The sequence below is a fragment of the Pocillopora verrucosa genome, chromosome 4 (genome assembly GCF_036669915.1).
Source record: "Pocillopora verrucosa isolate sample1 chromosome 4, ASM3666991v2, whole genome shotgun sequence".
Taxonomy (NCBI): Eukaryota; Metazoa; Cnidaria; class Anthozoa; order Scleractinia; family Pocilloporidae; genus Pocillopora; species Pocillopora verrucosa.
Window position 1 is genome coordinate 11,542,034 of NC_089315.1, and position 23,823 is coordinate 11,565,856.

Below are 23,823 nucleotides of genomic sequence, written 5' to 3' on the forward strand. Positions count from 1 at the left end.
ATTGAAAAATATGAAGGAAATAAGAAACATGGGAAGCAAACCATACTTGATACAGGTGAGATTCTAAAACAGTTGAAAGCAAAACAAGAGGAATGATATGCTTTTGAAACATGTGATTCTTTTAATCAATGATTTGTTGTAAAATGTTTGTTTTTTTTCTTAAAAAGTTAATAAGCTACTGCAAAAATATTTTCAAATACCAAGGTCATCAAGCAACTCATTATTGAGGGTTTTGGTGTAAATGAAGAAAATCTTGAGAACTAACTCATCCAAACTTTCTCAGAAGACTTGAAAACAAGTTTTAAATGTACTGGTCACATGTATCAATTGTGTTAGTCAATTGTCCATAAAACTTGCAGGTAACTGCTGTCCTGTATCTAACACTGGTATGGTAATTATTTGTTAATGACAGGTGTACAGACACAGAAAATGGAGACCCATCTTGAGCTCAGAACTTCTTCCAGGAGATATTTGTTCTATTGGTAAGCAAAGCTATAATGTTTTGGGAAGGTTCAAGAAGTTTACCTTTTGTTAATTTTCAGTTCATAAGATTCTACTGTTCCAGTTTTCCTTTTACAGGTAGACCAAAGAACTCTGATGTATTGATCCCATGTGATATGGTGCTATTGAGGGGCTCGTGTATTGTGGATGAAGCCATGCTTACTGGGGAGTCTGTTCCTCAAATGAAGGTACAGTGTACATACCAGCACATATAGAGTACAAGAATCATTGTGGATTTGAAAAATAAACAGTACCTTGAAATTGAACTACTCTATAAGGTTATGGACTAGCATGTGTATATGTGTAGACTAGATTGGACTGTAAAATTATGATGTCAGTGAAACTGGAGTAAAATCTATTTTTTGTATAGTCATTGTAAAGTGTTTTGCCTGATTTTCCCCCACATTTCCTTTTACTTGCTGAATTTTGCGGAAGCTTTCTTCCCAAAGCATAATTCACTGTTTTGTTCAGAACATGGGCCTCTTATTGAATTTCTCATCACTTTTAGGAGCCAGTCAAGGATCTGCCAGGTGATGAAGTGTTTGATTTGGAGCAACACAGTAAACTACATTTGTTGTCAGGAGGGACAAAAGTTGTGCAGCATTCTCCTCCACTCAAGACTTCTGCTGGGTTGAAAGGTATTTCACAGTGATTTGACAGCAACATGGCTTGGGTAATTTGACATTTAGTTTACAGAATCTACTGGTTAACAGATCAGAGTCTTAAAATATTTTAATATTTAACAATTTAATTTAATTTAATTTAATTTATTTTAATTTTTAATATTTTAATATCTTAAAAGAATGCTTTAAGTCTGTTTTTTTGCATAGAGCAAATTTTCATCTAACTCAAAGGAAATTTCAACACATTGGTTTGGTAAGAGAGATAAGGTTCAAAATGGAAAGAAAAAAGAACAAAAACAAAAAAGATGGCCAAGGATGGGGAAGATTGGCATAGAAAACAACAAGAAAATAGAACAATCTTGGTACAATTTTCCAAAGTTAACACACAGACACTCAATGTGACTAACTCACACAAATCACACAAACCCACAATTCCTCTATGCACTATGGTAAAGTGTTATCACTTGAAATATCAGCTTAGGAAAATCTTCATGGTGGCCAATTTACATCATCAACTCAGTTGATTGAACCAAATTATCTTGTAATACTATAGCTACACAGCTTAACTAACTTCATATTGTGAAATTTAATTTAATTTCAAATCCAGGTCAAGGTGTATGCTATTACTGCTGTTGTTGTTGCTGTTACTATCAGTGGGCACTTCATGCAGTGTTACTGATTTTATTGACTCTGCATATGTAAATTTACCTCTATAGCTCCTGACAATGGATCTATAGCCTATGTTTTAAGAACAGGATTCAATACATCTCAGGTGAGATACTCTAGAATGACCATTGGCTATGCATTTTGCAACTGTCATGACATCAACCTCTTTTTAGTTTGGATTCAGCATAGATACAAATACAGGTAGGTAACTAGCAAAACACTAGCACAAGCTGAACTCACCAAAAAATATTTGAAGCAGTTTTCTTCTATTGCTGTTAGGAAAACTGGTGTAACAGTGTTTTCATAAGCCCACAGGCTTTGAGTACATTGTGGTGGTTATAATGTTGACTCCAGATTTGCACCTCTTGAGCTATTTGCTATTTTTTTTTTGTTGTTGTTGTTGTTGTGTATTTGATCGAATGCCTGTGTTGTTTAGTCTGTTGCTTAAATCATGAATCTCAGGAAATTTTTCTCATTAAGTGTTATTGTTATTTCAGCAATTAAATACCTCTGTCAACTTGTGGCAAATTAAATGTACTAGTAATTTGTTTTAAAGTGGTAATAATTTTGAGGTTCTGAAATGTGACTTTGTTTGTGTAATTAACAGGGAAAACTTCTACGGACTATTTTATTTGGTGTGAAGCGAGTCACAGCCAACAATTTGGAGACATTTCTCTTCATCCTATTTTTGTTGATATTTGCTGTTTCAGCTGCAGCTTATGTCTGGGTCAAAGGTAAGCAGGCAGGACCAGTGTTAGGCCATTTTTCTCCTGAAATTTGTAACACTTAGATGATTGAAACGTCAAGATAAAACTTTTCAGCTGAAAATTGAAATCATTTAAGCTTTAACTGCATAAGGAATTTCTACCAGCCCAAAAAGTAAGCACCTACATGTATTTGTTTTGTATCTGAAGGTTTTTTACCTCATGACAAATTCACCCCTACCAGTTGAACTCCATCACAACAAGTTCGCCTTAACTTTAACCAAATCATCCACAAGCCTCCTTAAATCTTTTTCTCCTTATTTTAGGTACTACATGTCAGAATTGTTGATAATCTAATTATGACTTTTGACAAAGTAACTTTGAAACTTAAAAAGTACAGGACATGTTCAGCAGTGTTTTCATAATACATTGTTATGTAAGTGTTGCTTGAAGTGAAATCAATTATTACTTCTTGTTACAATTTGGCGACGTGTAACTTGTCTTGCAATTGTGGCAAAAAGCAAGAAGAAGAAAAAATGGCCTGATGTGTTTGATTCTTTTCAGAATGTCTGTTATTAGATGGTGTTGTTTAAATAGTATCAAAGGAAACTCCATATGTACATGTACTTGTCTCATGTGGAAAGGTCTCTTGGTGACAGATGCTTTATGATTCCACTTAGTTATTGACATTGATTCATTTGTGTGTTATTCAGGTACTGAGGATCCCAAGAGAAATCGCTACAAGCTTTTCTTGGAGTGCACTCTTATTTTAACATCAGTGGTTCCACCAGAACTTCCAATTGAACTGTCTCTTGCTGTGAACTCATCACTGATGGCACTACAAAAACTAGGTAAGCAAATTAAGGTCCTAAGAACACTACTTTGCTCCTTCTCTCCTAACGTTGTGGATTTTTTTTTTCTATAGGTGTTTACTGCACTGAGCCATTCAGAATTCCTTTTGCTGGAAAGGTTGATGTGTGCTGCTTTGACAAAACAGGAACTTTAACAAGTGATAACCTGATAGTGCAGGGAGTTGCAGGACTTAAGTAAGTTAGCACAAGTGTAATAGGTGATGTCTTCAAAATTTCAGGAATTCTCTGACTTTTAAAGGAGGCTAGCTCAGGCAATGCACAACGGTTACAGGATGTCATGTTTTAGTGTCCTTTTATGCACCCAAAATTATCGACAAAGCAATGCGATCTTGACAAATGAAACTCCTTGAAAATTTGAACTCCTCTTTGTATTGATCTCGCAGCTTCTTCCTAAAGAGTTTTTTTCTTTCCATTCATTTACTTTTCGCTTCCTCGAACTCCTACTATTCGCGAACTGCAGTTCATTTCAGTGGCTTGCTCTGTAGACAGTTTCTTCAAATTCAGAGGTGGGATTGCTTTGTAATTCATTTATTTTCTTTATTGTAGAGATGATGATGAAGTGTGTACAGTGAGTGATATCCCTGATGATACAGCTTATGTGTTGGCCTCGTGTCACTCGCTCGCTTTTCTAGATGATAGTTTAGTGGGTGATCCTCTGGAAAAAGCTGTGTTACAAGCAGTAGATTGGAGGTTAACGAGAGGTGAGGATCATCTGTTCTAAGTTGCGACCATTATATACGTACTCGTTTAAAAACAAAAAAGAAAGTAGGAAACGTAAGAGAGAGAAAACAAAGCTTCTTCTGTACTTAACTGCGTTCCACAGGCTTTTCCTTATTCGTCATATTTGACATGCGTACTTTTCAAATGATTGGTTTCATGAAGAATTTTACGCATCTTCAGCCTTTTTCGTACAACTCGCCCGAAGATTCCTGCTACTGCTCACCTGTTCCCTGAGTCATTTCACGGCCAACGAACAAACGGAACATTCTGATCCACCCTACAGGGGCTATGTGAGGACCAATCCGTCATCCAGCTGGTCTCTGTACGTCCCATGTTTGGATCAGTACTTACAAAACAGTCACCGCCTCTAATTTCACTTAATCATTTATAATTATTATTATTATTATTATTATTATTATTATTATTATCATAATCTTTATCATTATCATTATTATTAAGTATTATTTTTTTACATTCAGGCGACATTGTCATGCCAAACAAAGGTAGACGTGTCTCTATGCGTATCGTACACCGCCATCATTTCTCTAGCGCTCTGAAGAGAATGTCCGCCATTGTATCTCTACAAAATCCGGGCTCTTCTTCCAGTGAATATATTGTCACAGTCAAAGGAGCTCCTGAAACTCTGAGACCGATGGTAAGAGTTGGTATGAATGTTGTAATTAAAGTGGCTATCACAATTTAGGTGGAATTATTTGGAAGACTTGAAGTGATACAGTGCTTCTGAAATGCTGCCTCCTAGTCCTTAAATAGGATCTTTCATAAATTTCTGGCTGGTTTTTGTGGGGAGATTTTTTGTGTGTGTGTGTGTTGTCCAAGAACAGGACTTGGTTAAGCCACGAGTAATGGGATGTTATCAGTGCGACATCTTGTTCTCTGAAACTGTACTTGTTTTACGTCCTGCTGTGATTCTGATTGCAGTACAAGAACGTTCCGAGGAACTACGACGCCATTTACCACAGAATAACTTGTCAAGGAGCTAGAGTTTTGGCGTTGGGCTTCAAAAAGATAGGCGAATTAGCAGCTAGGGAGGTACGAAAATTCCTACCAACTAAATATTTCTTTTAATTGCGATTGATTTAATATCTAATGTTGCTTTGTAAACTACCAATGCTCAACTCATGCCTGGAAGGTTATATGTAGATCGCTTTTTTTCTGTTTTTTTCAAAACATGAAGCTGTCCAAATCATTTTCAAAAGGAAATAAAGAAGTTTCTTGGGAAAACAAGGGTTACTGGTAAGAAGGATGATAGAAACTTATGGGAAGCTTGCAAAACAGGTGTCCGACTGCTGTACCTGTCGTGTAGTCTTTTCTTCAGCGTTGCATAGTTAATGTTAAGAAAGTCCTTATAGATCGCTACTTATTGTTAACTGTATCATTCCTCTCGACAGATCCGTGATATGAAGCGTGAGGAGTGTGAATGTGACTTACAGTTCGCGGGATTCGTTGTGATCGCGTGTCCATTGAAGACCGACTCTAAGGCAGCCATCAAACAGATACAAGAATCATCACATCATGTAAGGATCGAGGATTGAATCAGAAAGCAAAAGAAAAGTAAAATTGTACTGTTAGACTTAAGTTTAGAGTTCACTGGTTTTTCCACAAATGCAAGTAGCAGTGCCACGTTACTTCTTTGAGGGTTCAATTGAGCTATGTACTTTCTCAGTGCTTACATTTATTTTTTGATTTATCTCTCTCTTTCTTAACCAGCTGACTATGATCACCGGAGACAATCCGCTGACTGCATGTCACGTGGCACGCGAGCTGCGGCTCACTAGGCGTGAAATAGTGGTTCTGTCACCACCAGAGAGCTCAAATAATCATGGTATTGTCTACTGAGTTTCATTTGCACTTGTTGAGGTCTCAACTATGTTTCGTTCTCTGATGACTATCGTCTCCGTTTTTCTCTCGTCATACAGTTGAAAGCGAGTGGCACTGGCAGCCAGTGGATCGCTCTTTCAGTCTTCCCATTATTCCATCAGGCGGTATCAAAGAGTTGACGTCCAAATTCGATCTGTGTGTCACAGGCGAGGTAATTTACTATTGTGTACTTCCTTGTTGTGTTTTCTTCGACTTGAATTTTATGGGTCATGTAACAGTTTTTGCTCATTTATTTTGCAGGCATTTTCCTACTTACAATCTACAGAAAAATTATCAAAGTTTTTCCACGCCATTGTTCAGAATATACAAGTATTTGCCCGAGTAGCTCCTAAACAAAAGGTAACATAACAGTTCGATGAACAGCAAATTCTTCAGAAAGTAATTACATGTATTTTGTTTCTTACTAACTGGCCTTTGGCTCCCCCAGGAACTGGTCATAACCAAACTCAAGAGTAAAGGTTTTGTGACTTTAATGTGTGGTGACGGAACCAATGATGTTGGAGCACTCAAGCACGCGCATTGTGGTAAGACATCTGGTTGCTCACATCTGATGAACGAGCCTGTCGTAGGTTCTCTCAGCGATGTGTAGCCAATAAGTGTACACCTTCCGGAACCATTGTGAATCAATACCCTGATGATTTTAGAGTGCATTTATTTCGATTGAAAATTACGAATCAGATCTCTAAGGTTAAAGGTTAAATACAATTTTCAGGTGTGGCCCTGCTCGCTGGAGCGCCCGAAAAACTACCAGAACACGGAAAGAAGAGTGCTCACAAATCCAAAGAAGAAAAGCAATCCACACCAGTAAGTGGACAATTCCAATTTTCTTCTTGGAAGTTTCTTGTCCTATACTCCTAGATGCGTTGTTAGAAAACCGTTACGAGCTGTCAGACTGTCTCTCTAGTACTAACTGAGATGAGTCGTCTAAACAAGTCGTTTATGGAACAAGCAATAACTATTATTTCTCTTCTTCATTTCAGGCACAGTCAGACGATAAAAGTAAAAACGATTCCATTAAGATAGTTTCAAGAAGCCATCTTCCCCCTGCACCTGTCAAAGGAGCTTCACGGGCAGCTAAGATGCGTGCTGTGGCAAGGGGGGATGACACAGCCTCCAATTTGAAACAAGAGCAGCAGGTGAGATGTCACAGGATACTTCGATATCTTTCCTTGATAACCTGTCCATGCACAGGGAGGTAACCTTTTGATATGCTTATGTCGAGTTAACGGAGATTAGCAACACAGCTCGTCAATTTTCGTAATGGAGATCAGAGTAATATGGTTTTATCAACTGAGTTGATGTTGTAAATTGACCACCGTGGAGAGTTTCGAAAGCCTTTGCTGCATTTTACCAGGGTTATGAAGATTTCACCTTTACGTTTTTTGCTTATTGCACTGTATTGTTCATACTTCATCAATTAACATGATCAGCACGGTCTTTGGACTTAAGATGAGTCGAAAAAACTTCAGTAATTTGTTGAAGTTGTGTTTTCATATATCCATTGTCAGATATATAGTCTCTAGAAATATTTTGTCTTTGAGGAAATCATCAGTCGTTTTTCAATGGTGGAAGCTAAATTAGGCATCGAACTTGAAAAACATAAGACAAGCTTGCCGGAGCATCTTTTCCCTTGGGCATCGTTCCATTGGTTTCTTAGTTCTAAGTGGCCTATCTGGTCTCCACCGGTCATCATAGAAACCGCTCATTTCTTGTTTTGTTGTTTCTAGAAACGAATCCAGGAGATGTTAAAGCAGATCGATGAGGCGGATCAACCTCAAGTTGTGCGTTTGGGAGATGCTTCAATTGCGTCACCTTTCACCTCTAAACTATCGTCTGTCATGGCAGGTAAATAGAAAATCAATTGGTTTGATTCACTTTCTAAAACACTTGAGCAATTTTTATGTGAGTCTCAAGAGTAATCATTTGATCGCGGCTTATTGACCAATCAGATGACTCCTTTTGATATTTTCCTATGTCCTGCTCAGCCATTACAAACAGTTTCTTTTTTGCTTCAACGAGAATTAACAGGAATGGGCTCTAATGGAGTTTGGGTGTTAAGCCATCTTGCATCGTGACTTATTTTCTCCTAACGTCGCCTGTAACTCTGATCACCAGCTTGTTAATCCTTTACACCCTAGCATCAGTGGGCATATTCTCCAAACTGTACCCTGTACATTTCATAAGGTGCTGACAAGGAGAAGTTGTTTAACGATCAAGAACGCCTTTCGGTGGCGATTATTACCTTTATTCTCGTCACTTTAATTTGTAATCGAGGGGATATATTGTTAGGAGAAATTAGATGTCAGCCACTTACAGATCAAAGGGTTAACATGCGTCTGAATCACGACGATGCGGTACTTTTTTTCTAAACTGCGCTCGCAAATTGTTTGTATCGTATCATCTCGTTCATAAGCCCCGGTACAAATATAGATGTTAAGGCATGCCACATACGCGGAGCACATCACTAAGGGCAAAGAAGATAGCAAGGAAGCGTTGATCTCCAGCTGATCACTAATTGATGTTTGTTTTGTTTTTAGTTTGTCACATCATCAAACAAGGTCGATGTACACTTGTCACCACTCTACAAATGTTCAAGATTCTTGCGTTAAACGCACTCGTGCTGGCCTATAGTCAAAGTGTGTTGTATTTAGATGGAATTAAGTTCAGTGATGGGTAAGTTGGAGCTAATTTTTCTTCATTTAACCCCTGTTCAAACCAATCGCATCAAAACGGCTCAGTACTTCAGGGGAATGGTTGCTACCAAAATTTTCGAGATCTCCAAAATACCAGCTGTAACGAAGTTTCAATGTTCCATATGAGCCTGCGCAGGTGACAGTGACCACTGACTAGACAAGCCTGCTATGCTCGTGTCGGTTAATTCTGTTAAATTTTTTAACTTAATATGTAGTTACATACACTTAAGATTCACTCCCATCGAGTATGAATTATTAGTGTACAATTGCTGAGGACCAGAGTTAGTAGTTGATACTAACCCTGCTTAAGCGTCCCAAGGTCATTCCTCGTTTACTTGTTCGAGGGGGGGTACCTCTAGTTATGATTTAATAGTATAATCTTCGGTGTTGTGCCTCTCTTGCAGACAGGCAACGTTACAAGGCGTTCTATTGGCTGGCTGCTTTCTATTCATTTCACGTTCTAAGGTGAGAAAATAACCAAAAGCTCAGTCGTGGGGGTCGAGAGCTCGATGCCACCAAATATGCACCAATGATGATTTGACTTCCCACAAGACAGTTATGTCGACTAGATCTGGATTAGTGCGGCTGTCAAGCGTTACTTGAGAAACTCGCCCTACTACCTTTGCATTTAAGTTCTATTGCTCGTCCCTCCAAAATTAAGAACGCTTGCCCTTCCCCGCCCATTCTTGATTAGCCCTTTACCTGGCAAGATCTGATGCACAATTCTCCTTCCGAGGCGCTTTACGTTTCTTCCTAGATTTATAAAGAAAATTTTGTGCAAGATCAAGGTAGCACTCTGTCCTGGATAGCGTATTTTTTGGGTCTTTTAGATTATAAATGAAACACGCCTGGGTTAGTAGGTCAAGCTAACATCCTTTGCAGTCTGCCCCAGAAAGATAAGTTTATCGGGAAGCTGATGTAGGGATGTGGGTTTTGTTTTGGTAACATAATATATATAAAAGGGTAAAAGGGTAAAAGGGTGGTTGGCTTCCGATCTCCTCTTTGTATGAGTTAGTACGAGTGAACTTTTGTCGTCAGTGGTGTGACAAATGCTGAAGTGTGTTGAGAGCAAAGTTATCAGGTACCCATCTCGATGGGTGAAAACATATTATAAAATTTGGTGATAATTACAACGTAATTAAAGGTCACTTTCTTGCCTGTTGCATGAAGACCTTTAGATTTTAACCACTTTATTCATGGCTCCTTTGGTGTCTCTTTCAGCCTCTGTCGATTCTTTCTAAACGTCGTCCTCTTCCAAACATATTTAATATGTATACCATAATAACGGTACTAAGTCAGTTTGCTGTTCACTTCTGGGCTCTCATATTTATGGTACAACAAGCAAAGCGTCTCACCCCGACCATGTGAGTAATTGCATCGTCTTACTGTACACTTTAAATGAAAAATTAGAGCTGAAATGGCAAAGTGATTTGCTCCTAAGCGTCAAGTTGGTAGGTTGATGAAAGTTGTGAGATGCAAGGTTAATAACAAATAAATGAATCAGTGCCAGAGCTTAAAATGGCTCCCCCTCAGACCTTATGCAATAATATTCGAATTTGGCCAAGGATGGCTGATATTACGAGTATATGTAGATTTGACTTTAGATAAGTCAACCAATTTAGTTAATCAATTTAGTGTGATCATCATCATGTTTTCCGTCTTTTGCGCTGTTTGCCAATTTTACCGCCCTTTGTTCTGTGATTGGTCGACAAAGATAGCACCACCTTCTCAACCAATTGGATAAACTGAAAACGAAACCCAAATGCAACCTAGTGTGGTGAATGCCAATTTTCCCGCCCTTGGGGCAGTCGTGACTTGTTGACTTTCAGTTCTCATTTCTTCCATATGATATTTCCCTTTTTATGATTGGCATTTTGGCAACCATCGTTTATTTTTAACGAGGCTCAATGGGAAAGTGGTTCCGTGGTAACTATCAGTTAATCATGGTACTTTCCCCTCATTCTTTCATTTTAAGCCGAGATCTTTGTCTCCGGGTGTAACATTTTTTCGTATGCTTTGCAGGAACTCACAGCATGTTGACTTAGAAGCAAAGTTTCAGCCGACTATCGTAAACAGTACAGTGTACATCGTCTCAATTGCTATGCAACTGGCCACGTTCGCTATCAACTATAAGGTACAGTCGCAAAGACAGACAATAAAACACTTTCCCTGAGTCATGCTAGTTTGGTTGTCACTTGGTTAGCTCTGAACACGTTGGGATGATCTTGTCGAACCAGCGCACATACTTGAAATATGATTATGTACTTACTGACGGAGTGGGGGGGGGGGTTGAGGAGAAAATGTTTTATACGAGGTCACGACCTACGGATCAAGCGCAGCAAGGCCCGTGCGTCATTATGTACTTACTGACGGAGTGGGAGGGGTTGAGGAGAAAATGTTTTATACGAGGTCACGACGTACGGATCAAGCGCAGCAAGGCTCGTGCGTCATGATCGAGAGCTCCATATTAACCCGTCCAGTCAAACCAAACTGTCAATAAGTACTCATTTATATGACTTATAAGTTTTTTAAAACCAAAACTAAAAATTCTGTTTAAACCGAAAGAGGATACAATTAGTATAGGAAACAACATGACTTCAGGTATAATTTGGTGTTAATAAGCACGAGTAACTGTTTTAAAGACTACAAAATTGCACGAGCCCGTGTTGATTATTTACATGAAAAACGCAATCAAGAAAGTCAAGACGGACGAAGTTTTGGCAGCGCGCGCGCTACTTGTAATTTACACTCGTGTTACATGAAAAATGCATTCGTTTTAAGCCAATCAGACTCGCTGACTTTTTGATGTATATTAATACATACTTAAGAAGAGCGCGCACTAGACACTTTACAATAAAAAAGAAAAAAACTTTTTCATGATTTCTTCTAGTCAGAATAATGATTTCGCAATTCATCTAAAAAACGCGACTTTTTGTCTAGTGCCCCTTTTCTTTTAAGTTAGAATAGAATCCACGTTCTTAGGAAATGTAACGGGGCCGCGTGAGTGTGGCTTATTACCGACTCTTGTCAACCCTTCCGGCTCATAACACGTCAGCTTTCATTATGGCTTTCTACAGGACTGCATGGGCAGGGCTCTACAAGTTAAATAATAATTAAGTGTAATCCTTGAGTATTTCAATTTTAAAAATTTGCGCTGCGTTGCGCAGTTTTCCTTGGTGAAGATTTTCTTTGATCTCTTGCTGTTGTGTTCCTTCGCTTACATGAAACATCAAATCTTTGAAATGGGGCGTACGCGTGATTACTATTGCTCAATCTCACATAAATCATCTCTGATTGGTGATAATGCAGTTCGTTATACGACAGATGTTTGTCAAGCATCAATGTTAAGTGTTTCGAATGCATTTTACAGGGTCACCCGTTTATGGAGAGCCTGCTGGAAAATAAGGCCTTGCTGTACAGTCTGTTAGCCTCTGGTGGATTCATTGTGTGTATGATCACGGGATCTGTCCCCGAAATAAATCAGCAGTTTGAAATCGTGTCCTTCCCTCCCAAGGTAAACGTCAGTTTAATATACCACACATAGTACAGGTTGTACTACTATACTTCTGTGAGAAACCTTGATGTACTGTTGCTGTTTGTTTTCTTCCTTTTGTTTCAAAGTATATTACTTTTTCAAGATTTAGTATAAATTCGTGCAACTCGATACTAGAACTTGTGGCTGTTTTATTTTTGTTTTTTAACTTTCACTTAGGGAATCCTCGCTTCCGTTTCATCTTGCGGGCGAGGGTATGGCTACACATATTCTACCTGAAATGAAATTAAACTTAATTGTAACTAAAACAAAGGGTTTTCACTGGGGATTTATCCTCTTGCTCTCACCTATCTCATTTTAGTTCCGTGAAACATTCATGCATGTCCTGCTAGCGGATTTCGTGGCAGTGTTCGTCCTGGACAGAATATTAAACTATTTGCTCGGTAGTGCAAAGCTTCGGCAGCATTGATGCGAGGACACACAAACTCATCCGAATAAGACGCATTTCTTCAGCCGAACATCTTCGACACCCCGATTGATTCCGAGGACCACAATGATGTCCGATGGCGAGCAGAGGATTTATTTTTTAGAGAATGAGAAGGATTGCGAAGTATAATATTCTCCGTGATAGATTAGCTAGACCCTAAAGATAATTGCTTTGCAAGCTGTAAAGAAGGCAAAAATTGAAGATTAAATTGTTATTTGTTACAGAGCAAAAGATGAAATAAACGTGCTCGTTTACCACTCGTGGAATGGATTCTTGACTGATATCAAATGATTCCATGTCCAAGGGGGAAGGAGAGGGAGACTATCCCTACACTTAGTAAAGCAGTAATCAATGTGACTTACTCCAGTTGGAAAGCTTTGCACATAGTACGTGAGTAAACGGAGGCGTTACCGCCTGATTCGCACAGACACACGAGCCTACGTCTGGAAATATTTGAGAAATTTTAATGTCTTCAAGAATTTCCCGTGATGTCGGGTTGCGAAATTCATTGAGTTGACCTTTCCAAATGTTATTTCATTTTATGTATCACGAGGCTTAAGATCAAAGCTGACCGTCACTAATTTATTTTTTGAAGTAGAAAGGACAACAATTATCATATCCCGGCTACTGATGGGTTTGGCTTATCAACCATCCGAGAAGGCTGAGCACCACGTGTACTCTATGCCAATGTTGTTGTTAACAATAGCCTCAAATGCGCACCACGTTGAGTACTTATTAGTAATTCTTTCTCTGAGCGCTTATTCGAGCCAGTTAGGGAACATTTGAATTGGGGAAAGTCCCGTTGGAAGGTTGAAGCGAAAGTTGAAAATTCACCTTTCCGTGGCTTACGGAAATTACTCCCTTTTTTTCCGATCAGAGTGCGTGCGAAATAGTTACGTAACCATCAGCAAGCATTAGCCGCTGAATGCGCAACATTTTTCGATCTCATTGATGAAGTTGTTCCCTAGAAAACGTGGGAGAAGTTTATTCGGAAGCAGTGGAAATAGGATTATCTAGGAGGTGCATCTTCTTAGCCGGCTACCGACTTGCTCTTCCATAAGCACTCGAGATAATATTCAGGGTTTTTTTTTTCGGTAAAGTTAGTACACGGTTGGATACATTCAGTGCGGTGCCTTGGATTATCTCTCAGTTACAAAAACATGGAGGTGCATCTTCTTAGCCGGCTACCGACTTGCTCTTCCATAAGCACTCGAGATAATATTCAGGGTTTTTTTTTTCGGTAAAGTTAGTACACGGTTGGATACATTCAGTGCGGTGCCTTGGATTATCTCTCAGTTACAAAAACATGGAGGTGCATCTTCTTAGCCGGCTATCGACTTGCTCTTCCATAAGCACTCGAGATAATATTCAGGGTTTTTTTTTCGGTAAAGTTAGTACACGGTTGGATACATTCAGTGCGGTGCCTTGGATTATCTCTCAGTTACAAAAACATGGAGGTGCATCTTCTTAGCCGGCTATCGACTTGCTCTTCCATAAGCACTCGAGATAATATTCAGGGTTTTTTTTTTCGGTAAAGTTAGTACACGGTTGGATACATTCAGTGCGGTGCCTTGGATTATCTCTCAGTTACAAAAACATGGAGGTGCATCTTCTTAGCCGGCTACCGACTTGCTCTTCCATAAGCACTCGAGATAATATTCAGGGTTTTTTTTTTCGGTAAAGTTAGTACACGGTTGGATACATTCAGTGCGGTGCCTTGGATTATCTCTCAGTTACAAAAACATGGAGGTGCATCTTCTTAGCCGGCTACCGACTTGCTCTTCCATAAGCACTCGAGATACTATTCAGAGTTTTTTTTTTTCAGTAAAGTTAGTACACGGTTGGATGCATTCAGTGCGGTGCCTTGGATTATCTCTCAGTTAGAAAAACATGGAGGTGCATCTTCCTAGCCGGCTACCGACTTGCTCTTCCATAAGCACTCGAGATACTATTCAGAGTTTTTTTTTTTCAGTAAAGTTAGTACACGGTTGGATGCATTCAGTGCGGTGCCTTGGATTATCTCTCAGTTACAAAAACATGGAGGTGCATCTTCCTAGCCGGCTACCGACTTGCTCTTCCATAAGCACTCGAGATAATATTCAGGTTTTTTTTTTTTTGGTAAAGTTAGTATACGGTTGGATGCATTCAGTGTGGTGCCTTGGATTATCTCTCAGTTACAAAAACAAAGCTGACTGAAAATAATGATTATGATGAAAGTGACACTATTGATAACAACGATAACGTGCGCGTAAATATAATTTTGTGAAAACTTCAAGGGCCGGTTATTTATAAGAGCTCCAAGCCAAACCGCGGTTTTACGCAAGTAGTGGGTCTCGGGGATTCTTTTCAAAAGGTTTGAATTAACTAAAGAAATGTCCCACCACTAGTAGCCTTCGGCCCTCCTTGTTCACAAAAATAAAAGGTTCGGCTCAATTGAGGATAACTTAGAACAAACAACCTGCCCTAACTGTGTTAGCAAGGTCTCGCCCTCCTTGATATTTTAAAGGCCGATTTTCTTAATCTAGAACTTCAAAGTTGTATAAAAGTACCTCCGCGTAGTGTCTTTTTCACGTAAGCTTGATGAGGTCAGCAAATTATTTGACGCGTACTGCTTGGCAGTCTGTCACCCATTGGCAGAAAAGAGGTTGCCGAGTCTCCGCTAACAGAATCTTTTAAAGGTTTCGAAGTGCAAAATGAATTACTTGCGAATTAATCGGAAACTCAGGTTTCCGATAAATTGTTTCAATTTTTTGCTCCTTTGCGTCTTTTATTGTTTCATCAGCATATTTGCTATATATACGGCAAATTTCAAAGATAAAGCTCCTGGTAAGAATCTCCTTGCCTTGAGTGTATTACACAGAATAAATATATGTTCATAACTGAACTGCACATGTATTGTAAATAATGATTGAAAATGTACGCAAAGCATCTGTTAAACATTTACAAGTCTGTAAGTTCAGTCCGAATTGGCCAAACAAGCTCGTTAAGCTTGCTGTTGCAAAGGCGCCCTGCAAATCCCTGCACTCTTTTCATCAGATGGGCACCAAAGAACATTACTAGGTTTTGGAATGAAGTTTAAGTGTGCTGTCGTTTAATTTGTCACCAATATCGCGCAGAGCCCCACCAATTTCTCTACAAAGTCTCCGTTCAGAATCACCGATGACAGCATGGCAGTCAGCTGATGAAATTGTTTCACTTTGGGGGCTATTTCCGTCTCTTGTTTGCCAACTTAATCGTCTTTGTCTCGTGTTAGTCTCATTTGAAATGCTCTGTCGGCTGAAAAACTTGAACCCCATTTTGCCTGTGTGATAAAAATAGAAAGTTAAACCAATTAAAGGTTCACTAATTGCTAAAAGCGCATTTCCTCGAATAACTGCCCACGCTTTAATAAACGTCCTCCACTGAATAAATGTCAACCCCCAAGGCCATGATGTCAAACAAGCCCCCACCTCCCTCACTTTCTTTACTAGTAGAGATACCTGGAAAACCTGTTTCTATTGCCACGTTTGATAATTTTTTAAGCTTCAACTATTGCGGAATCCTTCCAGGAGAATAGTTTCTTTTCCATTGGGTCACTTCCAGTTACTTTTCTATCTCTACATTGACTTCAGTAATGTCTTCGTGAATTATGTTGTAGTTTTTGTCTTTCTATGAAAGATTAAGCCCTAAAAAGTTACCTTTCGTTGAAGGAAAAGTTAATAAGATTCCTCCTCATAATAAGCGCCCCTCCGAAATCTCAAATAAGCGCTTGAGAGCCTTCTTAAGGAAATACGATATCTGAAAAAGTTTTATGTATAAGCAAAAAAAATGGACTACACAAAGTAAGGCCTTTTCCTCACCGTTTGGTTGAGCTCGTTGTAATTACAGAGAAAATGACACAATTCTGAACGATACTTGTTGGCACTGTTTTTCAACTGCTATTTTGAACTGAATGTTTTAGATCTACATAGATGTGAAAAATTATTTTTACCAGTATGGATTTAGTTGTTAGCCTCTTAAAAGAGAGAAAACCATTAAATTGTTCAATGAGGATGAAAATTGTTCGGATGATAAGAATCGTAAAATTTTTGGAGTATTGTTCTCAAAATTGTTCGGATGATAAGAATCGTAAAATTTTTGGAGTATTGTTCTCAAAATTGTTCGGATGATAAGAATCGTAACATTTTTGGAGTATTGTTTTCAAAAGCCGCTGTCTTGAGAAGTTTGTTGTTTTTATGTGCGCTTAACTGTTGTGAGAGTATTGCTAACACTGCATTACGTGAAATAACTGACCTGTGAGTTCCATCTGTCTCAATTCCTTCCGCTGTTATGTAACTTTCCTGTCTTGTTGCGTCTGTATGTTTGAAACACCAGTATTATTAGTGACCGTTAAACATTGCCTTTGCGCATAATATGCATAGCTACTAACGCTGACCCTCCACTTTAAACGTGATTTTGCACGCCACCTTTTTGTGAAGGCCTCGTGGCTTATGCCCTTTGTTTTATAATAACAGTACCTGGATTTGGTCTCTGCCGCGCCGAGTTTAAGATCTTTTGATTCTTTGTCTGTAAACTGTTATAACCCTACTTGTCCTCCACCTGCCAGTTGGAATTTTAAGTCACTTTGTATATTTGCAGAATTTTTTTCATTCCATAGCGTGAAAGGCCCAATGAGGAAGTTATCTATGAAGTTTTTACTATTATGACGTGTTTCTCTCCAGTTTACTGATACCTACCTGCTGCTCTCTGGCACAACACTTTCCGCAATGCATGAGGACGGAATTTTGCTCACTTTTATATTTGGATAACTTGTTCCATCTATGGCCTGAAAGGTGCCAATGAAGAAGTTGTATTTGAAGTTGTTACCATTATTACGCGCTGATCTCCTTTTGGATCTTCTAGGACATGTCTAAGCAACTCCCTGCTGCTCTGTGGTAATGCGTGAGCAGTTCTGAGGATAGCGGTGGATCCAGTTTACCAATCTACTATCTGACAGGAGTTAAAATTCCTATCTAACCACAACTAAAAGTCCTGTCTGACAGTAGTTAAAAGTCTTATCTGACAGGGGGTATCTTTTTAGGAAATGATTAATCGGTCGAGAAGGTTACCTTGGCCTTGCTATGATCACGGGACTGGTTGTTGTCATAATAATTGAACTTTGGTTCATATCTTACCATCACATTACGTGTCATTCAGTCTTAATTATGTTATCTTTGAAAGATGAATCCATTGACCTTCCAATAATGGGAAAAAAAGATATCTTTATCAAAGGCAACACTTATATGATTCCTTATTTCCTATCAGTAAATCTTGTTTATAATATCCCGCAAATCTCACTATTTGTTTAAAGCCTGCAAACTATTGATTGAAGAATATCCAAAGGCAGTTCAAAAACTCCATTGCAATCCTTCTCAGAAGCTTATATATATGGCAACTTTTTGCTTGGCTTCTTGATGATGTGAGAAGGTTTTGTCGAACTTCCTTTGAATTGGCTGCCGTAGAGAGATTCTAAAGCTGACGTTTTTAGTATTAGCCCTTTGTTACTGCGAAGGGCGAACAGATTTTCTACGACAAAGGGCAACGCTCGAAACGTCAGCATTAGGAACTCTTCACGGCAGCCAATACAAATTGTTAACTCAGTCGATAAAAACAATTTATTGAACTAAGTGTTAGCGGTTAATCGTATACTTCTTGACCAAAATACTTCAACCTACACTAAGCCTTTTCAGTTTGATTGCACAACGCCTGAGCTGAACCAGATAATCAACATTAAGTTACGTTAAATTTACAAGTTCCGAAATAAATATGAATAAATTTTACATGTGCATGCACAGGCGGCGCAAGCTCCAGCTGTAAGATGATCGTCTTGCATCCATTTCTAGGTATAACTTGCTAAAATGGGTTCTTTTCAACAATGTAAGCGGTCAGATAACAAGCGATGCACTGTGAAAGTAAGGTGAGGTATTTTTATTAGGAATTTGACTGTATTTTTTATTCTTAAGAGCGGTTGTAAATATTCCCATACAAACTCTTCTAATTTCGCCATGATTCTTACTTCACAAGATGATCATCTTACAGCTAAAGCTAGGCCGCCTGCGGTGTACGTTTACATTCTCGTTAATTTTGAAAGTGAGATTAGTTACGGTTAAGAAAAAAAGAAAAAAAAAAAAAAAGGTTAAGTGCTGCATCAACTTTGCATGACAGCACTTGGCACCCTTTGTTAAATGACCACTTCTTATCACTTTTTTTTTTCATTGTGACTCACGTACAGTTCGTTGTACGTGTGACAGGATTGAATGCACCTTGATCACGCAGTGCTATCTTGGATTGCGTACGCACCAAATCGAGGCTGGACGGGCATAAGGTATAGGGTTGTGTTAAATTACAGTGTCTTGAGTGGAGACTACAAGCAAGCATAGCCCACGATCATTGCTGCGTTAATTTCTGTAGTAACGACAAACTAAATAAAAATAGTGAGAATTTATCTTTCTTCAACTTTCCTTTGAATGATTTATTGAGATCCAAATGGATTGCCGCTACAAGGCGAGATGAAGGGCCGAATTTCGATGTAAGAGTCGCGTTGAGACCGGTGAGCTGTTAGATACACGTGTTATTGGCGATCGACTTTTCTTTTCGATTGAAGACTCAGCCAGCAGTTTTTAATGACCATTGAACCGGATTGAACTGACAAAGGATTGACGTTGCTCCTCTTTTGGCTCCTCCTCTGACGTCCAGCCTCCATTTGGAGCGCGACGCAATCGAAGATAGTGCTGCGTGATAAAGGTGTTTAAGACTCCTTTTAAGAGAGGAACTTGAGGACCGACTGTCGCTAGACGTTTTTGACCGACTCTACGCGTGCCAGTAATGGACCCACATGGCTGCTACCGAGCGTACCTAATTTACACTTGCCTTACTTTGTCGACATGGGACTTGAGCGCCACAAAGCGTACTTACATGCTCCGTAATGGATTAGATAGAAACCTCAAAAAGATATTCCCTTCCTAACCATAAAAATGAGAAACTAAAGGTTAAATCGCTATGATTGGTAAAGAGAAAAAATTGAGATAAATTTAACATTACTTGAACGGACTTACGTTTGATGTCAGACTGAAGATTGTGGGGGGGGGGAGGGGAGGGTAAGAAGGTACCTCTACACATAGCCTTAACCAGCTTTGAGTGGTTCTCTCCAGTTTTATAGCCCTGCGCATTGAACTAGGTTGGAACTTAGTGTTTTATCGTACTAACCTGCCGCGTTCCGCTCATTACTCTGCATTGTTGCAACAAGATTAGAATACTGCAGCTATATTCCTTTCTAATAGAAGTGGTTCTTAAACTGCTGAACGCGTTCTGATTAGCCGTCGAGTATCGGTAGCGAAAAAAAGACGTGACGAACTACATTCTTGCATTACACATATTTATTAAATAATGACATTTTGAAAACTTCACAAAATTTATTAGCTAGAACCCTAACTGTACAGGCTCTTGCCAAAAATAAATACAAAATAGTTTGCCGAGGGAATAAATGGGAAACTCGGTTTTTTATTTCGACACGCTCATGACAAATATTTGAAAATTTTGTGGTTTTTTTTACTGCTCACTTTGCTCGCCTATTTCTTGTTCAAGTTATCTACGGAGGATTACTACCTTTTTTCCACAACCTCCAGTTTTTATTATACAAGCATACATTTACTCTAAAATGAATATTTACGTTGCTGAATGAAGCATCACTGTGCGGTCGTTAAGGTGTCAGCAATCGCTTGCAAAGCTCTTCCAATCTCTCTGTATCACCAACTGCTCCGCGTGACGGAGCGGAGAGCGACTTATTATGGTGGATCCAGTCGGTCAGACGGAAATTAATCGGATTTTCCTATAAGACTCTGTAATATTCTTAGGATCCCCCCCATCATTAGCAGTTAATTGGCAGTCAATTTAGAGTCTCCCGACTGATTCCCCCTTCGTTTCCTCGAAAAATGTGATATCTCCCAAAAATCGTCCGCTCCCCACACACAGGGGATAAAAAATGATCGATCCCTAAAATTTAATTGTCTAACGTTATATGGAGGAATGATCTGCTGGTGTTGTGGATGAGGCCTCATCATACTAGGAACTATAGCAGTTTATTTTAGACTCTTAAACCAATGTTTCTCTAGGTGTACTACGCCCTTTCCTGGATTTGATTTAAATTCGTCAGTAACAAATGATGGAGATCACGCTCACCAAATTATTTCAACTGACAGTGCAGAACGTGGTTATTGTTAATGAAGCAATCAATAATTTGTTTAATTTACATTTTTCAATTTTAAAATTCTAAAACAAGCTTAAATGAACCTTTAAGTAAAACCCGCGCATGTGATATTCTTGTGTTTTTTTTAATGCTGGTAAACAACTTTTTCAGACATTGCATGAGGTACGTTTGACAGAAGGTCACATCCTTTTAGTTAGGTCACCATGTCCAAACTTTGATCTAGGCCATCGACATGGCCAAGGAGCAAAGAAGTTTTGATAAAATGGGAAACTTGGGTAGCGAAAGGGCAAATGAGACCCAGATATTGATCTTAGGCTTGTGTCGTGCAAGAGAGGAAAAAAATGCTCTTATCTCCTCTCGTTTCGTGATATTTTCGAAATTTAATGGAGCTGGCTTTGCGTGTCGTGCATTTCAATATTCATGAGAGATTCAAACAATGATGAAAACGTTCAAATACAGATGTGCAAAAAGCCTACGTTTCTGTACTCTGAAATAGAAAGGAAACTGTAATTATCTACTGACATAGCTGTATGTATGTTATGCTATTTTAAACTTGTATTGTTTACATGAGCTACTCAATAGGGCGATAGTTTATATAAAGGGGTTAACTTGTCCTGCTCGGGGGAACAACAAGTGTTTTGAAGTTCGGAGTAGAAGAAAGTCTTATGTGAACACAAGACTGGAGTTTACTTCACGTTGACCAGTGGTGGATCTAGGGGAGGGGGCCGAGAGGCCCAGTCCCCCCCCCCCCCCCTCAATTTGGGTAAAAAGAAAAAAAAGAAAAAATGATGGCAGAAGGAAGAAAAGCCGACAGGGCAAGGGACAAGAAACCTCCGTCCCCCCCCCTCCCCTTAGCTCAATGTCTAGATCCGACTCTGGTGACCCTGACGTGACACATACAAATACCGCGGAACAAAGAGAGATAGTTTGGAGCCCTCAAAGATAGTCCAGAAAAAAAAAACACAACAAAAAAAAACGAAAAAAATAAAACTCGAAGGGACACGGTGAGCAATAATAGTAGACTACGCCGGCCGCCATCTTAGATTTTGGAAAGAACTGCGAATTCTCTTCACCGAAGCAATCCCAGTACAGCCATCAAATCCATAGAGATTAGTCATCCACTTATTCGGAACAGCAATCCAGCCAAGTAGAGCCACACAAGAGGCAAATTATTCAGTGGAATACGCGAAAGTAAACGAAAACGCCGATCGACCGCAATAGATGATTTCATACAAGCAATTGAGTCACCATGCCAGAAACCGTCACTAACAGGAGAAAGCGATAAGTTGCAATTGAGCAAGCTGCTAGAGCAAGGCTACATGGAGTTGAAATGCTCAAAAGGTTGGATTTTACTTCCAAGACACTACACCACGAATATTTGTGCTTTAGCCAAAAAGGCGTTACAATGCTACAATGGGCTTGAGGAGAGTATTAAAGTAAACAAAGTGTTAATGTGGATGGGGCCTGAGGCATATGTTAAACACGAGTTACACCCAAACAGTGCCTTGCCTACGGGAAAGAATGCAAAAAAAGAAAAGGGCCAGATCGCTGAGAAATGCCCTAGTAAAGAAAAGTAAATTCTTCCAACAAGGGATCCAGTAAGCAGAAACAAATACCCGAACCCAAGAAGAAATTTCATGAAGCAACTGCAGACTCAGAAGACAGCGAGGCAGACTTCTCAGAGTACGATACTGACGAGATCACAATACAAGTTGACTCTGTAGAGAGAACGGACGAAGAAACCAAGTTTACCGAGACGCATTTTGGCAAGAAACTGGCCAATCACGTCACTAAGGTCTATTTAGACGAAGACCAATCACCTAATGTATTGTATACCACTGTTGAACTTGAATTGCCGGATGGAAGCACAAAAAGGCTCAAGGGCAAGGTTGACACTGGAGCTCGGGTGAATCTGATAAATTATACGACATTCCGAGAAATCTTCCAGCCTGCCATCGACGAAACCTCTAGTGAAATCCCTGATGCCTATTGCATTGTAGACGATGTGTTAATTTCTGCAAGAACAAGGAAGGAACACGATCTGGCAGTAAACAGGATCATCCAACGATGTCGAGACTCAGGCTTCAGTCTCAATCCGAAGAAAGCAAAGATTTTATTAGAGGAGATTAATTACTTCGGCCATACCCTGACGAAGGAGGGATTAAAACCAGGCACGAAGAAGGTCCAAGGGATAAAGCGGTTGGCGGTGCCAAGAACAAGCAGGAGCTACAATCACTGCTAGGAATGTTTAATTACTTGATCGTACCCAACCTGGCAGCCATAACGAAGGACCTCGGTGCTCTAGTAAAGAAGAATGCAGACTGAAGGCCGAGCTCAAAGACAACACGACATTGCACTACTTCAACCCAAAAAAGAAAATGTCATCGAATGTGATGCCAGCCAGTTAATTTCTCAGTTAATTTCTCAGTTAATTTCTCATCTAGAAGTTTGATTGACGCAGAAACGAGATAATGTACTATTAAACGCGATATGCTTGCCGTAGGCAGTCAATCATTACCGATGGTATGTGTATGGACGAAAATTCAAGATACTCAGTGACCACAGTCCATTACAGCAGATCATCAAGAAAGACATAAGAGACACAATCACCCGACTGCAAAGACTTTTGTTGCGTTGTCAAGGCTACGTTTTCACAATAGAATACAAGAAGGGTGCCGAGATGCACACTGCCTATCTAGGTGTTTACCGCCACCAGCGCTCAACCAAGGCTCAGTATTCCTAGAGACCAGCCAAATCGGAACGTTTGAGGTCACTGCAGCAAATGAATCTGATATCCAGAAGATCCGATGAACTACAGAGCAAGGAGCTAGAGCGCCTATGCCAGCAAGGATTGCCAGAACACCACAATCAAGTGTCCGAGTTAGCCACAGCTTAGTGGGACTACAGACATGACATTGCAGTCATTAATAGGATCATTTTG

The 23,823-nt window shown here is 39.5% G+C and overlaps 1 protein-coding gene and 1 long non-coding RNA gene across 2 annotated transcripts in view; one reads left to right on the forward strand and one right to left on the reverse strand.

Annotated features, from left to right (window-relative positions):
* Positions 1-12,917, forward strand: part of LOC131788944 (endoplasmic reticulum transmembrane helix translocase) — a 20,153-nt gene extending 7,236 nt beyond the window's left edge. Inside the window, exons 5-29 of the mRNA XM_059106036.2 lie at positions 1-55; positions 413-482; positions 580-689; positions 1,010-1,139; positions 1,841-1,896; positions 2,398-2,524; positions 3,208-3,345; positions 3,420-3,540; positions 3,913-4,067; positions 4,566-4,741; positions 5,026-5,136; positions 5,496-5,621; positions 5,815-5,929; positions 6,024-6,136; positions 6,226-6,324; positions 6,413-6,509; positions 6,698-6,789; positions 6,966-7,121; positions 7,713-7,830; positions 8,523-8,658; positions 9,083-9,143; positions 9,900-10,042; positions 10,701-10,812; positions 12,049-12,192; positions 12,533-12,917. The exon at positions 1-55 is cut by the window's left edge and continues 2 nt beyond it. Of these exons, the coding sequence (XP_058962019.1) occupies positions 1-55; positions 413-482; positions 580-689; positions 1,010-1,139; positions 1,841-1,896; positions 2,398-2,524; positions 3,208-3,345; positions 3,420-3,540; positions 3,913-4,067; positions 4,566-4,741; positions 5,026-5,136; positions 5,496-5,621; positions 5,815-5,929; positions 6,024-6,136; positions 6,226-6,324; positions 6,413-6,509; positions 6,698-6,789; positions 6,966-7,121; positions 7,713-7,830; positions 8,523-8,658; positions 9,083-9,143; positions 9,900-10,042; positions 10,701-10,812; positions 12,049-12,192; positions 12,533-12,640 (2,869 nt within the window). The 3' untranslated portion in view covers positions 12,641-12,917. The remainder of the gene's footprint in view (positions 56-412; positions 483-579; positions 690-1,009; positions 1,140-1,840; positions 1,897-2,397; positions 2,525-3,207; positions 3,346-3,419; positions 3,541-3,912; positions 4,068-4,565; positions 4,742-5,025; positions 5,137-5,495; positions 5,622-5,814; positions 5,930-6,023; positions 6,137-6,225; positions 6,325-6,412; positions 6,510-6,697; positions 6,790-6,965; positions 7,122-7,712; positions 7,831-8,522; positions 8,659-9,082; positions 9,144-9,899; positions 10,043-10,700; positions 10,813-12,048; positions 12,193-12,532) is intronic.
* Positions 12,918-15,417: 2,500 nt separating this feature from the next.
* LOC131788946 (uncharacterized) lies at positions 15,418-17,740 on the reverse strand. The gene is made up of 3 exons (XR_009340559.2): positions 17,374-17,740; positions 16,931-16,991; positions 15,418-15,959 (listed from the first exon to the last, which is right to left on the reverse strand). It is a non-coding gene; the product is annotated as an uncharacterized lncRNA (long non-coding RNA).
* Between the last annotated feature and the right edge of the window lie 6,083 nt (positions 17,741-23,823).